The sequence below is a fragment of the Pinus tabuliformis genome, chromosome 9 (genome assembly GCF_031772625.1).
Source record: "Pinus tabuliformis cultivar Carrire ecotype Pingquan chromosome 9, CPIR1, whole genome shotgun sequence".
In the NCBI taxonomy this organism is placed as follows: Eukaryota; Viridiplantae; Streptophyta; class Pinopsida; order Pinales; family Pinaceae; genus Pinus; species Pinus tabuliformis.
In genome coordinates this window covers 623,238,937-623,257,280 of record NC_142307.1, presented here as the reverse complement: position 1 = coordinate 623,257,280, position 18,344 = coordinate 623,238,937, and the positions used below count along the sequence as shown (strand labels likewise).

At 37.3% G+C, this 18,344-nt stretch overlaps 1 protein-coding gene across 1 annotated transcript; it reads left to right on the top strand.

Annotated features, from left to right (window-relative positions):
• Positions 1-7,557: 7,557 nt before the first annotated feature.
• Positions 7,558-15,589, top strand: LOC149150142 (protein DMR6-LIKE OXYGENASE 1-like). Its single transcript, XM_089442713.1, has 5 exons — positions 7,558-7,785; positions 7,894-8,141; positions 8,317-8,434; positions 14,929-15,288; positions 15,389-15,589. Exons 1-5 carry the CDS (start codon positions 7,558-7,560, stop codon positions 15,587-15,589), a joined length of 1,155 nt encoding a protein of 384 aa, XP_089298839.1.
• The last annotated feature ends 2,755 nt before the right edge of the window (positions 15,590-18,344 follow it).

Sequence of the window (18,344 nt, the reverse complement as noted above, 5' to 3'; positions counted from 1 at the left end):
TACATCAACTTCCCAGGGTCGTAACTTTGGCATACGATCTTTGTTTGATGCACATAATACCTCATTGGAAATATCTATCCGAGGACTAAAAGTTTTGAGTGCAAGCATCAATTAAAGACTCATGTTTTCCCGTTTTTCCAAAAAAACGTCGTTTAGGGCCTCAAAATCGGTGTGGAATTTCAGGACTCAAAAAACTACCAAAAATAGTAAATTGTGCTATAATTAAGGAAACTAAAAAACTGAAGGAAACAATGGTGGGGGTTCAAGTGGAATAGGCGGGTAGCCACCAAGTATCCACCTAGATCAATAGAACAAGGGAAAACGAAAGGAGAGCCAAAATCAATGCAACCACATGAAATAGAGAGAGGAACTGAGGGGATTGAAATTTTAAAGTAGCTTTATAATCCATGAGTCTCAAGTAACCCCATAGAGAGTTCCTCTTCCTTTGTAATTTCATATTTCCATACTAAAAAGAAAAGAGTAAAATGACCTTGCCTTCTAACTAGGTTTTCTGATGTAAGGGTTTCCCAAAGAAAAACTCATGTCTACTATGGATGTGTGTGTATATTCTTTTTGTTCTCTATTTCTCGCATTTTGGCTACTCCATTTACTTAAGGGGGAAAAAAACTATTAAAGAATCTAACATTTAAGGGAATAATTAACCTACATAGTTTCAATATTTTATCAAATTTGTTATAACCAATTGTTTCGATAGCATATCCATGTAGTTCATAGATCACATTAATATCAGAGAAAGTTTCTTTAGGAAGATGTATGGGATTTAAGAATTGATTTAAGGAGAAAGTCACATAACCCTAGCCATGACCAATGTATTTCTTGATGATAACCCTCATGATCTAGCAAAAGCGAGATTTGCAAGATTGGAAATGAAAATCGCTAATATCAATTGGAATATCAACCTTCTCATGATAGATTTAGCAGGAAAGCTACAGTTTAAAAGGGGTAATGTCTCTAACTCCACTCTCAAATATTTAAAAGAAAATTTTCACAGAATTTGAATATTATCCATAACACACAAAGATTTATAAGATGTTTTAAAAACACATTTTAATCCCTTAGTAAAATTAAATAAATTATTTTATTGTGTAAACTAAAATATATAATTAAAATATAAAGTTAATAAATAATCAGATATATATATATATATAATTATAAGAGATTGGCTTTAATTTCCTATAATTTGAAAGCATTTTTCCACCACACTCAAATAGGAAATATCTACAAGTTTGATATCGTATATCCTATAGATTTAAATTACCTTTTTAACAATTCATATTATAGAAAATGTGTGGAGGATTTTTTTTTTTTTTTTTCCATAGAAAAATCATAACCTTTTATTAAGATTTATAAAAATTTACATAAGTACATGCCTGAGGCATTCAACATAAGTCTGTCATATAGCGTGTGAATAAAAAAATTGGGCTTTATAGGAACAGTTCAAGCCACAATATAAAAAATGATCATCTAAGAACGAAAAGGGACATATCAAACAGTTCTAGCAAAATATTCATATGTCTACTCCTACAGTTCATGAGACTACGGGTTTTGCCATCAACAAAAAATTATCCATTATGATCCACTAGAAAAGAAAGAGGAGAAAAACTAGAAAAGTTTTTCATTTTTCCAGGAAATACTAGTGAAAATGGAAGAGGTTTGATACCGCTACTGCGTCATTGACCTGTCATATGCCTTGATCTTGTCCAACACCTTCTCTAGATAGTGCGCCTGCTTCTGCAGTTCGCTCCCGTATATATGATAACATGTAACAATGTCAAATGATGATTTCAACTAAACAATTTCTTCATAAATAGGAAACAAAGTTATATTGTGACATATATGGACAACATTGAACCAATTGGCTACAATGAGGGAATCTCGGAATATTCCCAGAGACCTGCAACCCAATTTCAATGCCCAACACAACAAAATCTTTAGAGTGAGAAGTTCAACATAATTGTTTGTCCCTATTCCTAGGCCTATCTTTGACTTCAATGTGTGAAGGATTGTTGAATATATATTTAACTTATTTTAATTCATATTATATTTAAATATAAAATTAAAATTTCTCATCAATATAAATAATATATTCAAATTTAATTTTATTAAAAGTATAAAAATATATAAAAACATAATTTTATTTAAAAACGATATTTTTAGTTGAGATGCTTTGTATTTTTTATTTTACAATAGTGAATTAGTAATTAGTTGGAGTAATATCGGATAGCCTCAAGATCAAATCTAGTGGCTACCACAATAACAACAAGAGTATATCCAACGGTCTGTAAACTAAATATGCGACGAGTTTATGACTTAGCAAGAACCGAAACTCCGCGAGGATTGAGGAGCCTACTCCTTGAGCCTTATCACAATGGGCCAAATATGTCCCTCTCGGGGAATTTGAAATCAGGTGGGGGGGATAACATCTCATTGTGCCAATGAATCAAACGTCCCATGAGGAGACCTTTGTATTAATTTAGAAAATGAAAAATATGTACCTAATTTATCATGTTATTTTTATTAACCTGCCAATAAGGAAACTAGACTAATAATACAACGCAAGTCGTTTTGACAGGTGGATACCATGTTACATGTATAAAACATTGTAACATTACAAAATCAGGTAGGTTTCCCTGAGAGTCTACCTCTACTATATTGTAAATAAACATAAATTAAGAGTGATAGACATAACCAAAGACAACATAAGTAGCAATTAGATACATCAAGTCATGCATCAAAAAATCTAATTGGTGTTTGAATCGACCTGTATGGCCTCTAGGTGTCCATCTTCCACCTTGATCTTTGTAAACAAAATGTTAGGTAGGTGCTCAACCAGGATGTTGAATTTTTAGTCATGTTTGTTTAATTTCCTCTGAATGTCCTCAACCTAGACCTAGTTCTTTTATTGGCTTGCACCCTCTTCCTGCATATCCTTTCCCATAACCATCTTCATTTTACAATAAATTTCAATTGCATGGAGGTATCAAGTCTACTGGGTATGGGTGCAATGAGCTTCTAGCATGGAATCCTCAATTTTTCTAGCATCTCCACATCTGACATATTCATGTGCATTAGCCTTGCCTCCTCCTCAACTATGACCAATTCTCTCTAGAAAACTAGATTGATACAAGAGTGGTACCTACGTGCGGCTTTCTCCACGGAAATCTATGCATGAAAATCTAGACCTGGTGCAATTCAGTGTTGACCATATCCCCCCCTCCCACCACCTCAGCTCACAATAGAGCTAGTTCCACCACGACGTCCCCTAACCATGTGAGAAAATAAGGTGTCAAATAATCCACGTGATAGACTAAATTAGAATGAATACCTCCATAGATTGATGGGAGCGAACATGGTTGATCTGTCTCACAGACGTGTCCCTACCATTGTTACTGAATGAATGCAAATTGAGCTTGGATAAGATAGACAAGGAAGAACTTAAGACACTCTAAGTAGTAAACTAACATTGGGATGAAACACAAAATAGTAAGTTGACAATGAAAGTCATTTATGAAAACCAAAGACTCTCACTTCATTTCACTATAGAGAATACTACTCTAGTAAGCCCTTCTAGGAGAAGAAAAAATTTCCCAACTAAATAGACTTCTAAAAAATAGTTTGGTTTATGTGCTTCAGTAGACCAACCGCTATATAAAACCAAAATTTATTCAGTGTAGTAGTGACATAGGTGTTCCTCGACATTGCATATAAACTATTATGCCAAACTATATACACCCTCAACTAAAATGAAATAGCTAGTGAAGGAAACCAAAGGAATATAAGAGGTTACCTACACGAAACCTAGTGCTACTTGGAAACTTCACATTCATCCACTGCTAAACAAAATTACTAGAAAATCCATGCCTTATGAATGAGAAAAGCACAGTAACGATGAATATAGCCCTAATTGTCCTATTATTGTTATGATTGAAATAGTAGTGGTCGTACTCCACCATGTTGAAGGTGTCATACCCCATGATGACACTATCACAAATATTGATTACGAGGGTGTTTATTGCTAGCAATAACCATCTGAGCTCTATTGCAGACCAAGTACCACACAAATCTACTAAGTTCGATTAGACTTCAGACCTCTTACAATAATCACCTTCGCCTTCTAGCCAGCAATGGCTTTGGTTACTTGCCCCCTCTTGCATTATCTTATGACTCCTACAAAATTATTACGTGACGTGAGGAAATTTAAAAATATCTTATAATATTTCTTTTTTCTTTAAATAAATTTAATAAAATAATATTAAAGTAAATAAATGTATTCCAACTTTCCTTTAGTTTATATTATTTTCATAATTCTTACCTCACATGAGGAAATTTAAAAATATCTTATAATATTTATTTTTTCTTTAAATAAATTTAATAAAAAAATATTAAAGTAAATAAATGTATTCCAACTTTCCTTTAGTTTATATTATTTTTATAGTTTATTGTTAAAAATAAAATTAATATTTTTTATTAATTTAAAATTATATAGTAGAGTTTAGGCTTCTGTGATCCATATCAAGTTTACAAAAGATTCTTTGGCGCAGATCACAGAAGCCTAAACTCTACTATTGAATCCCTACACGAAAAAGCCATCGCAACCAAGGTTCATCATTTTGAGCGGGCACGCTTGCAGGTTTCAAGGTTGAAGACAGATCTAGCTTTTCTTAAAAGATGCAAAGACTCCTCTACTATCCCTGTCTTTGGCCGGAGTAGATGTTGGTCTCTTTAGCCAGTGGAGGCTCTGCACTGTCTATTTAACTTGCTAAGCTGGATCTGTTTCTTCAACTTGTCCTGACGATGAACCACACTGGTTGGTTCAAAACGCGTCGACAAATGATGTTTCATGTGATCTGCGCTGAAGAATCTTTTGTAAACTTAAAATTATATAGTTGAATTAAATTTCATTACAAAAAATAACTACATTGATAAAAAAAAATTAAATTTTTTTAAATATTTGAATTTTTAAATAAATTTAATAAAATAAATATTAAAGTAAATAAATATTATTTATTTATTTTAAAAAATTAATATATCTAAATTTATTTAATGTATTATTTTCTTCCTATTATTTTTAATGCACAAATTTGGATTACGTTATGCATCATTGATATTTAATTAGTTAATAAGTTAGTCAGGATACGTGCTCTTGTTTTATATATTTATACTTTTAATGACAAGATAATTAAATATTTAAATATTTAACTAATTTAATTAATTATAAGATGATTGTATTATGTAAATATAAACCTGCATAATAAATTTTAAAAATAATGTTTTCTCTTATAAAATTTATTTTTAATTACAAATTCATTATCAATATATATTAAAATTTAAAAACTCTAAAATAATAATTTTACAAAAGAAAAAAAAAAAAAAAAAAATTGCGCTAGAGTTTTTTTTTGCATCCAATCTAATCTTTTGAACTTTTTAGTTTTTGAGAAAGAAATTTCAATGGGCACTTTATGTATTCATGTGAAAGCTATTGATCATATAGCTATGGTTGCTACCAAAATTCAAGATTGGAGAGGAATTCCCACTTCATGAAAGGAATTCACTCAAAGATTATGGCATAGTCAAGGATGCTTCAATATTTTTAGGTTCAAGATTAAATGGTGGAGCTAAAGACTAGGGTGTGTCCTCTTCCTTAGTCAAAATCCTTCAAAAATACCCTCAAGCCAAGGCCATTTCACTCTCAGCCTTCATTGTGCATCAAGCTAAAAATATCCCAACTATTAAAGTGGATCATCTTCAATCAGAGGATGCTTACATGGATTATTTGACGAGTAATGGGTTATGGCCAGGAATGGTGGATCAAACCTAGTCCCTAAATGCATATCATTTTTTTTGTGTGGATCATCTTCAATCAGAGGATGCTTACATGGATTATTTGACAAGTAATGGGCTATGGCCAGGAATGGTGGATCAAACCTAGTCCCTAAATGCAGATCATTTTTTTTGTTCGAAATGTTTTTTTTTGTGTGTATTTTAAAGATCTTAAGGATTTTTTTTGTTCGAAATGTTTTTTTTTTTTGTATTTTAAAGATCTTAAGGATTATCGAAAGGTTTTTATATGAAGGACATTTGTTTTGGGGTCATACTAGGTTTTTTTCTTGGAACTTGGTTTAGTGACAACTACAGTGACTCAATTTGGGTAAGATTCCAAAATTTACCCCTTCATTTGCTACATCTAGACATCTTAGCTCATGTGGGAGAAACTCACTGGGTCTTTTCATTAAAGTAAACACAAGAAGACTTGAGAAGGGTACTGTAAATTTTACTTGACTATGTGTTGAAATTGATCTTAGCAAAGGGTTGTAGGGCATTGTGGAATGACTTCATGTTTTTGCAGCGAGTGGACTATGAAAATGCATCATTCCATTTTAGGATTTGTCAACAACCCAGTCATCTCCATAATGTTTGTCCATCTTCTCAAAGGCTCTCTCCTCCTCCAGATTCCAAGAATAAGTCACCATCTCCATAATGTTTGTCCATCTTCTCAAAGGCTCTCTCCTAGTCAAGATTCCAAGAATAAGTCATCATGTCCACAATGTTTGTCCATCTTCTCAAAGGCTCTCTCCTCCTCCAGATTCTAAGAATAAGTCAAGATGATTGTAAGATCCAAAAGTTTCAAAAGGAGCTAAGAATTATTCAACTCACAATCTAGAAAATATGGGAGAAAAACTTCTACAACATAAAAGAGTCTTCCAGCGTCAACTCAACCCCATGTAAAGACATCTCATCATGAAATGCTAATATCCATCCCTTGAATGGAAACACACAAGATACAACTATGGTTTTTCCTTAGTCAAGAAACAGCCACAAATGCTTTCATAAATCAAAGAAAAAGAAAACTCCATATAAAATCCATAATCATTCATGGGTTCTTTTACCATGAAAATAGTAAATACCAATATATTTATATTATCAATAATAAATTAGTTAATTTTTATGTAAATTCAAGTTAACTTGTCTCTTGATATTAAATTTAGTTAGTATTACTATAGAAATGACGAAGCAAAATTTATATGTGAACTTGTAATGGACTGATGCAAAAAATTTATATGTGAATTTGCTATGGACTGATTAGAAAGCGATAGGATATATATATTCTTTTGACTTCAAAATTTATTTTTTTTAAGTTGAAAACCACGTTATCGTTGCGTGATGCGTTCCCCCACTAGCAATGTTATAGAGTCACGCATTTCTTTAAAAAGAAAAACCAAATCGCAGGGAAAAGATTGCGCTCTGCAATTTAAAATAACGATAATAAATATTACCAATTTCGGCTAATATTTAATATTTAACGAGCATTTCATGAGTCACTAGGGTTTTGGATTCGTCGCAGTCCTCAAAATCAATCCGTTGATTGATGTGAAACGACCACTATTAAATTCAAATCTCATTATATTTAATTAGAATTTCATCATCGCAAATCCTCAACCGATCAAAATTCAATCATTGGCCAATGCATCTCAACTCTATAAATACCTATATCACACATTTGCACATCAGCAGCATTGGAGGAAGATGTCTCCTACAATGGAGGTGCAGACCCAACAGCTCAGTAGTGCAATTGAAAAGCTCATGTCCAATGGAATTAACAACCTCAAGGTGCAGGACAGGTATATCCTGCCTCCCCATGAGCGCCCACAGATCTGTCACTCTGAGAACGTTCCTGTGATAGACCTAGAAGATCTGGACGGCCCTAACAGAACAACTGTAGTCCATCAAATCAGCCGTGCGTGTGAAGAGGACGGTTTCTTCCAGGTATACACCTATATTCTGCCTCCCGTCATTGCTTATACTTTTGGTTGATTTTTTATATCAGTGACTAGGTAAAGTTTCATTTCTGACTATAAATTTTGTTGATACCAGATAGTGAACCATGGCGTTTCAGAGAACGTCATCAAAAGCATGATGGGGGTAGCAAAAGAGTTTTACGAAATGCCATTGGAAGACAGAGCATGCCTCTACTCAGAGGACGTAAAGCAGCTAGTCCGGCTTTTTACGAGCTTCAATCGCAGCAAAGACAAAGTTCTCACCTGGGTGGACTATTTCACGCAGCCTTGTCATCCTCTGGAAGAATTCATCGACTCTTGGCCTGAAAAACCTGCAGCCTACAGGTTATCAGCAAAAGTTTATCTATAATAAAATAACTAAGACATAGAGCACTAGAAATGAATTTAACTTGTTTGACTTGGAGTTTTTGATACAGAGATATTGCAGGGATGGTGTTGAAGAATCTAGTGGATCTAGGTAGGATGATATTCTTCTGACGATGGCATAACTTGAGACCAGGTGTCGGAAACAGGAGCGCGTAGCTAGGGTATCTGCGAGTTACAGAGTTTGTTACCAATGGAGGGCCGCAGAGGAGGGAGCTCCACTCCCTCCTACAAGGATGCAGTTGCCAGCAAAGGTAAGACATCACTAGGTAATGTCAGAGAAACTGCGGAGGAAGGGAAAAGAAATAATGAAAAGGAGACAGATGGGGCCAAAACCAAGGAAAACAGTAGCACAAAGGACAAGGAGGAAGAAGACAAAAGTCAGGGAGCAAGAGAAAAAAAACAAAAGGGACCTTGCAGACCCAAAATGGAGATCACTCCTAGAGTAGTGTTAAATGATCCTGCTCTGCAGGCGCACAGGGAACACATGGGGACTTACGCCATTATTTGTAAATTCATGGGTTTATGGCCCACTGAAAAGGCCTTACAGACGTGGATCAAGTTTCACTGGAAACCCAAAGGAAGCATCGATCTACATCTTGGGTCAAAGGGTTTCTTCACCGTGGTGTTCACAAATATCGAAGACAAAGACAGAATATTCGAAGGAGGACCATACTTTTATGCAGCAGCTGGCCTCTACATGCGGCCTTGGGTGATGAACTTTGTTCCAGAACGGGAGACTTTCACCTCAGTTCCTGTCTGGGTAAGGCTCTATTCTCTACCTCTTGATTACTGGCAAACTGAATCGCTTGCTGCTATAGGCAATAAACTAGGTCGTTTTGTCAAAGCTTCGGAAGCCACTAGAAGGGGCAAATATACTTCCTTTGCAAGGATTTGTGTGGAAATGGATCTATCAGGAGCTCTTCCGGATGAAGTAATCTTGGAAGTTTTTGATGAGGAATGGGTACAAACAGTGGATTATGAGCATATCCCGTTCAGATGCCGTAAATGCCATGAACATGGACATCTGTTCAGAGACTGCCCTCTGAGTAAAGCTGACAACAAAAGCAAACCGAATACAATGAAGGACACAAAAAGCTTTCAGAAAGTGGCAAGCAGAGGAAAAGGAGGTAAAAAAGGACCAAAGCTACAACATAATGAAGGGCAAAAGGTCAGTCAAAATAAGTTTCAAGTTCTGGAAGAAAATGAAGAAATTATGAAAGGAGACCAATCTATGGAGGAAGAAACTATTGAAAAGGAGAAGGAAGAAGACTACAACCCAACACAAGATATTGGGTATAAGAAAGAGACTATAAGGAGTGAAACAGAATTGGATATGGATCAGGAAATGACCCAGAGTGAAATAGATCAGGAGGACCATGAACTTCAGGAAATTCTAGATAAGGAACACCTAGATCTGGAAGGGTTCTTGATGCAGGGAACCACGGGAGGGATAGATTCATTACCTCAAGAAGACTGCAACAGAATACAGCAGTTGTTTTTATGGAAAACTCAGGAAAGGGGGTTTGATAAAGGCAAAACCATCGACAAGCAGGAGTACAGAGGGGTGAAAACAATGAAATCAACTCCAGGATTAGCCACTAGAAATCCGGGAGCTCTTGATGGAGTGTGGAAAGCTAATGATAGATTCAGGTAAGATGAAAGACCTAACCAGCTACTCCTTTACAAACCTTTAATAATGAAGTTCACATCTTGGAATATCAGAGGGCTTGGCAGTAAAAGAAAACAAAGAATGCTTAGTTATAGAATGAAACAAGCAATGTCAAACATGATCTTCATCCAAGAAACGAAATGCTCCATTCAAAAATTAAAACAAATCCATAGCAAATGGCTCAATAGGTTTGAGTTTCTAGAAGTCAAAGCAGAGAACACAACGGGGGGCATTCTCACTCTATGGAACCCCCAAAAAGTTAGCATAATAGATGCAGAGGCATCTCGAAATTATCTATCAGTGGTTATTCAACCAGTGGGGGTTTCGGATACCTTCCTGGTCACAAATGTCTATGGCCCTCAAAGAATAGATGATAAACTCAGACTGATAGACTCCCTTATGGATCTCAGGAACAGACAGGCTGGAATTCCTTGGATCATAGGAGGGGATTTCAACATGATCAAATCTCTTTCGGAGAAAAAAGGAGGTACCAGAGCACTAAGCAAAGACTCCTTAGCGTTCCAATCATTCACAGATAATATGAAACTGGTAGACTCAGAAACGAGCAATGGTTTTTTTACATGGAACAACAAAAGAGGAGGTGAGGCTCAGGTAGCCTCTAAGTTAGATAGGTTTATGATATCAGAGGAGCTTATGCTTGTAGATAAGGAAATAACAGCAAAAGTTCTTCCCTTTGGAGGATCAGATCACTGGCCGATTCAATTGGAAATCAAGGGTTTAGACTCTCCCAGGAACAGACCCTTCAGATTTGAGAATATCTGGCTCTCCCACCCAGATTTCATCAGTAACATTGAAAAATGGTGGTCAGAAGATTTGCAGTTCCAGGGATCAAAAATGTTCCTTCTTCATAAAAGACTAAAGCACATTAAGTTCAGGCTTAAAGAATGGAACAAGAAGGATTTTGGCAACATTTTCGAGGACAAAAAATCAGTGGAAATCAAAATTCAGGAACTCAACCAAGCACTGATCAAAGATGGCTTTGACAAAATCAAAAGTGATCAAGCTGATAAACACCATCAAGATTGGGAGAATTTATGCAAACAAGAGGAAATATTTTGGAGGCAAAAGTCTAGAGTGCAATGGCTCAAAGAAGGAGAGCGTAATACAAAATTTTTTCACAGATCTACCATGGCTAACAGAGCTTATAACAGAATCTCGACGATAAAGGATAAGGAGGGGGAGTTTCAGATCACTCATAAGGATATCGAAGCTGTGTTGGTTCAGCATTTCCAAAGCATCACTCGGGAAAACAATTCAGACAGGGAACAATCCATCAAGGAGATTACAAGTCACATCCCTAAGTTGGTGTCTAGAGAGGACAATTTTAACCTAAATAAACTAGTAACTGAAGAGGAGGTCAGTGAGGTTCTCAAAGATATGCAGAATGGTAAAGCACCAGGCCCGGATGGTTTCAATGTGGATTTTTTTAAAGCTTGCTGGAATATAGTCAAACAGGATATTTTGAATGTTGTGGAGGATTCCAGGAAAAACAAAACTATTCTGAAAGCCCTCAACATCGCCTTCATCTCCCTGATCCCCAAACAGGAATCAGCTCAAACTGCAGATAAGTACAGACCCATTGCTTTATGTAATGTAGTATACAAGATAATATCCAAGGTAGTGGCTAACAGACTCAAACCTCTACTTCCTTCTTTAGTGTCAGAGGAACAATCAGGTTATGTGGAGGGCAGACAAATTTTAAATAATATTATCCAAGCCCATGAGGTGGTTCACACGCTAACCAGTAAAAGGCAGGCTGGAATGATCATGCAATTGGATATTGCCAAAGCATACGACAAGGTGAATTGGATTTACATCAAGAAGGTTCTCACTGCTTTTGGGTTTGATCACAACTGGGTCAGATGGGTTATGGCTCTGGTGACTTCTTCCAGCTTTTCAATTTTGGTGAATGGATCTCCCTCTGAGATCTTCAGCCCTTCTAGAGGCCTCAGGTAGGGAGACCTGCTCTCTCCCTTTCTCTTCATCCTCATGATGGAAGGACTTGGTCGATCCATCAAGCAGGCCAAGGCCATGGGCAAGATCAAGGGCCTTCAATTAACTGAAAATGGTCAGGCACTAACTCACCAACAATTTGTTGATGACACCATGTTGCAAGGCATCCCCACAGTCAAAGAAGCGTCAGCCTACAATCAAATCCTTAATGAATTTGCTAGGGCTACAGGTATGGAAGTCAATCTCTCTAAGTCAAAAATCTTCTTCTTTAACACTAACATTGCTATTCAGAGAAATATCTCCAGAATTCTTGGCTTCCAAAGGGATTCCCTCCCCTCAAAGTATTTGGGAGTCCCTCTCACGGCCAGACCAATGCTCAAGAATGTCTAGGAACAGGTGCTCAATAAGATGCAAGACAAAGTCAAAAAATGGACCATTAGAGCCTTGAACCTAGCTGGCAGGTTAGTGCTGACAAAGGCTGTCTTAGAAGAATTCAGAAATATTCAAAGGGATTTCCTTTGGGGTAAGGAGGAAACAAGGAAGAAATGGGCCCTTGTTTCTTGGGACAAAATCTGCAAACCCAAGAGCCACGGGGGTCTAGGCTTAGATGATCAGGAGATTCTTAGTAAAGTTCTTGGAGCCAAGCTTTGGTGGCGATGGGTTCAAGAACCAAAAGCACATTGGGCAAGGATCTGGAAAGAAAAATATGCCAACTCCTGGCACACTAGTGATCTCATAAGAATGTCTGGAAATATAAAAGGCTCATATATCTGGAATAAAGCCTGGGAAAACAGAGGCCTAGTACAAAAAAATAGTTTCTGGGAAATCAGAGAAGGAGATCTGGCTCTCTTTTGGGAGGATAGATGGCAGCAAGAACCAACACTGTTAAATGAGGATTTTTTAAGCCTCAAGCAGGTAACAGATTCCCAAGGGTTAAACAAAGTAAAGGACTTCTGGGATCTTTCTCATAACTCAAATAAGTGGAGAAGATGGAGAAACATTGATTGTAGAGATGACAACCCCATAAAAATAAAAGCAGAGGCACTCAGGGACTTGTTAAAACAAAGGATGATCTTGGTAACAGAGGGGCAGGATCAGTTGAGATGGGGCAACAACACTAAAGGCACCTTTAATCTTAAGGAGGCTAAAGGTATTCTCCTTGGGCTAGATTCTGGTGTTCTGGACAATACCTGGCTGAACCTTTGGAGACACCAAGGATGGATGAAGATCAAGCTTTTCATGTGGTTGGTTCATCAGAAGAAAATCTTGACTTGGGACAACATAAGGAAGAGGGGTGTCATAGGGCCTTCTAGATGCCAGCTATGCGAAGAGAATGAGGAAACAATGGAGCACATTCTTAACAGCTGCACTTTCACTACCTGGTTGTGGGATTCCTTTGCTTCCATTTTCCATCAGACTGATAGGGACAGAGGAAGTATCATAAACACCCTAAACAAGTGGAGAAAAAATTATACGGAGAATGAGTTCCTTAATTTGGCCTGGGCATTCACTCCTAGTTTCATTATCTGGAATGTTTGGAAAGAAAGGAATAAAAGAATCTTCAAGAATGAAAAGTCCACTCCTCACCGTTTATTTGACCTGATCTTGAAACAGCTCAAGGAGACAGTTAGTACTTCAGTTCGCAATCACCCCAAGAATCCCCCCTCAGAAACTGAGTTGAGAACCCTCAAGCAACTGGGAATGCAAGGGATTATTCCACAAGGCCAAAACAGGAAGGATATAGCATTGGTTACAGAGAAGGATTACTGGAATCCTCCACCGAAAGGCTATCTGAAATACAACATTGATGGTGCTTCAAAAGGCAACCCGGGAACAACTGGTTATGGAGGGGTGCTAAGAGATGAAGAAGGAGGTATTATCTTTATCTTCCATGGCCATTTAGGAAGAGCCACCAACAATATGGCTGAATTAATGGCTATGGAGCAATGCCTGGAGTTTCTGATTCAGAACCATGGCTCAAATGTCATTATAGAAGCGGACTCAGAGATAACCATAAACTCGGTGAAAAGAATCAGTTGTGGTTCGAGGCCGGAGAAAGTCTCAAATCACTGGAGATTAATCCAAGTCTACCAAAGAATTCAAGGACACCTCCAGGGTCTTCGATCGGTTAGTTTCAACCATGTCCGGTGAAATGCCAATAAGCTAGTAGACATTCTGGCCAACCAAGGTGTGAACAAGGCAGAATGCGGGATGGCAATGAAATGGCAGGAGATGCCTCAGAGTCGTATAAAAACTCTATGCGATGAACAAGCGACAGAGGATAGAGAAATTTTTCGATATCGTGCTAGGGTAACTGGCATGGAATGATTTTTTCAGTTAAAGCAACCACTGTCTTTCAGTATGTTATTGGAAGGAGGGAAACCAGAGACTGGTCTCATTTCTCCCCGGAGTATGTTGACCGGTTTCCTCAGGTTCTCGGAGGGCAACTTGATGGGTCAAATTTCAGACAGGCATAGTCTAGGCTTCATGTTCCGAAGAAAGAATTGGCGGGCCGGGAGGTTGGATGTTTCAGGCGACTGGAATTTAAACTCTTTCCACTTTCGAGAAGAAAAACCACACCCAAGCCGGTTTTCCAGTGATCGCACGACTCTTGGGCGGTTACCGGTTTTGCAGTTTTGGAAGCGATTCCATTGGGCTTCCAACACGTGGCAGAGGGGTGGTTGTGAAAACCGCCCTCCATCGCACACTATCGTTCGATCATTTTGGTCGTGCGATATGGTTCCGGGCCGTTGGATCCAGCAGCCCAGATCAACGGTCTGGATTGTCCATGCTGTTTTGTGGGGCCGGATCGGTTATCACAGCTCGTCTAGGTGGCGCACTTTTTCCTATTGCATTGTACACGTGATTTGCGTGGTCGAGGGGATGGCGGTTGACTGTTTGCTCAAGGGAATGTGGAATTCCGAAGCTTCCCTTTTGGTTGGGGGTCTTGTAACCTTGCAAATTATATTTCTCATGGGTTTGGTGATTACTAGTGTAGGGGGGGTGGTTTATCTTTGGCAGGGAACCTTTTTCCTGAATCCTTGTAAATGGTTGGTTTTTTATTGTACATTATGTAACTTTTCTTTAGATTCAATGAAATAGAAGGTTCGTCTCTTGCTTCAGCAAAAAAAAAGATACAGAGATATTGCAGGCAAGTATGCTGGTGAGTTGAGAGCATTGATATTAAGGCTGCTAGCTGCAATTTCAGAAGCTCTGGGGCTAGATTCCAATTACTTGAATAAAATTCGTGGAAAACATAGCCAAGTGATGAATATAAATTACTATCCTTCATGCCCAAACCCAAATCTAACTATTGGTGCAGCAAGCCATTCAGATGCAAGTGCCATCACTGTGTTAATGCAAAGCAATGTCAGTGGCCTGCAAGTATTAAGAAATGGAAAATGGGTTGCCGTAGAACCCATAGCTAATGCATTTGTGGTAAATTTGGGAGATCAGCTGCAGGTTAGAAAGAATGAGCAGATCCATATAGTTAGTTCTCTGTCGATGCAAGAAATTTATAGTATTTATTCAATTTGTTTTGTTTGTTATTTGAATGTAATAGGTTGTGAGCAATGGAAGATTTAGGAGTGTGGAGCATCGAGCAATAACGAATATGCAGATTGCACGCATATCAATTCCCACTTTCTATTTGCCTTCATATGAAGCTTTTATTGCTCCTGCAACAAGCATGGTGATTGAACAACAGCCAGCATTATACCTAGGATATAAGCTTGAAGAGTATTTGGCAGCTTTCTGGAACTAGGAATTAAATGGAAAGAGTGGAAAGAGTGCGCTGGATCGCTTCAGGATCTAATGAACATTGATTTCCATGGGAGCTTTCTAAGAATTTCAATAATAGTTTGCCTTTGAGGTTGGCATATTCGCCCCACCATGATACTGTGCATTCATCCCATCGATGTAATGTGGAAGTTTGAAATAAATATAGAGATCACATGTTGGATTATCTGTGTTTTAGAGTTTTTCTGATATTTATGTATGTCTTTCATTTTTATTAAATTTGATATAAGGGGTTCGTTGAAATAAGAAATTATTTGGTGAAATTTACCTAACCTGTTAAATTTATTTATTATTTTAAAATATATTTTAAACAACATAAAAAAAATGATATATGTTTTTTAATTATTATATTTTACGAAAACAAATTCATAAAATTATTATTATTTAAATTTAAAAAGAATTAATATATGTTATGTATGTTTATAAAGTGTAGAATAAATAGTGATAAGGTGTTTTTTTAAGGTGTTTTATGGTGAAAAAGTCATTGATTCGAAACTCGCCCACAAAAATCAAGCCATGCTAAGGGTTGGTGTGGCCTAGGCCTAGGCTAACATCTTAGGTGATTTTGACAGCTTAGATACCCCTGAGTTGTGGCTAGTGAAATGGTCATTAATACCAAACCCCGCACACAAAAATCAAGCTATGCTAAGGGCTCATGTGGCCGAGGCCTAGGCCATCCTCGGTGATTTTGACAGCTTAGATACCCTGAGTCATGACTAAATTTACCTTAAATATTTGCCAAAATTATAAGCATACTTTTTATTTATAGATTTATAATGCACAAAATTATAATTTCATAATAGTAAAAAAGAAAAACAAACTAATATATTCTATTTATGTATTATATTTTATGATATCCACGATGGGGATGAATGGAGGAAAACAGAACCCTATGGGATATGTGTCGAGCCTTAATTAGAAAAGTTGATGATGGAACGGTCTAGAGGGTGGCGTAACCACCGCACATGCTATTGCATGCACATCACCATCGAAAGAATGTTGTGTACTAGGCTAGTACAACGTGAGATGTGGGAAGTGATGGAGGCATTAGTGGCGATTAAGGAACTTGCCATGTGGGAGGGGAAGGTTATTACTCAATTCTCGCCTAAGTGCGGAGGAAACATCGAGAAAGCATGTTGGAGAATATTTTCAGCTAGCCGAATTGTTTTAGGGTAGCAACGAGATCGAGGGACCTGTCACTTAGCCCCTCCAACCGATTTGCGAGGAAGCGAGTATGTTTTCGCTGACCATCTTGCAAAATATGAAGAGATTTTACTGCATGAAACTTCTTGGTTGATGGCTTGTAGTTGTGGTGTCTATCAAGTCTCTTTTTGGTTGTTTTTCACTTGGATTATAACTTGGTATTTTTTGTTGTTGGTGCTTTAGTCCTCAATTTATCATTCTCATAGGCTCTGAGAGATTTAATGGCACTGCCCACTATGGGGATGGGTATGGTAAATGGTCAGGTATGTATTAAGAAGTTTCCCTTGTCGATGGAGCCAATTCCTTTGTAATGTATTATTGAATTATGCCATGCATGGTTATAGTAGTGGGAATTATGTCTCAAATCATTCCAAGGAAGCCTTAAGTCTTAAAATAAAAAATAACCCTCATTCTCATAGCCATCCTTATGGTTCATGACATTTTCTAAACCTTGTAGAGTCCATGAGTTCCCCCTAGTACAATAGAACTATGCATAGTGAGGAAAAAAACCTTTGTTGGGATTCGAGGGAAATTGGCATCACTACTAATATCACTAAGATGGTAGGAGATACAACTCCTAAGGATCCAGATGATTCGATTGGACAACAGAATGTCTTGGACAGAGAAACATATTCTAGCACCAAGCACCATGCCATGGTTGACTCCTCACATGAATAGTCAATTTATTGTTCGGTTGTAGGCCGATTTTATAGGTCTAGTAATAATAGATGGATGGATGTACATGTTTCTTCTCTGGCCATTTTGATACTTTTGAAAACTCTTAAATTTTGGACTGGTTACTCAGTTAATAGGTGGTCAACAGCCCTGGTTTCCTAATGGGCAGGTTGAGACCACCTAAATTATTACATTAAATAATTTTTTTATTAATGGAAGGAAACACCACCAAATTCAAGATATATATATATATATATGTGTGTGTGTGTGTGTGTATATGTATATGTATATGTATATGTAGATGTAGATGTAGATGTAGATGTAGATGTAGATGTAGATGTAGATGTAGATGTAGATGTATATGTATATATGTATATATGTATATATATTGAGTTGAAATTCTATTCATTCTTCAAAAAGATGCACATTAAGAGGAGCAGCAAAAAAAAAAGTGTACTCACCCCGACCAGGTTTGTTGACCACCACATACAACATATGGCAAAAGTACAAAAAGGAAACTAAGGACATCGTCCAAAATTGAGAAGGCCAAAGGCACCAGAAGACAAGTAAAACATAGAAAAAATTGTAGTCATGCTATTCATTCGACATGATGGAGGCTTGGTTTTCTGGGGTTGTCTGAGGAGGAGGTGGAGATCGAAAAGAGCATTGGACGTGCTCCTCGAAATGAGCCATCCAAGACTCAAACTTCTCCACCTTCTCTGATAGCAATTTTTGTCCTAACCAGACCACCACAATACGCTCCCAGATGTGGCATTGAAATTAGTGAAATTTATCGAAGGTAGCTCCCAATTCCGCATGTTCCTCCTGTCAGATCCTTTCAG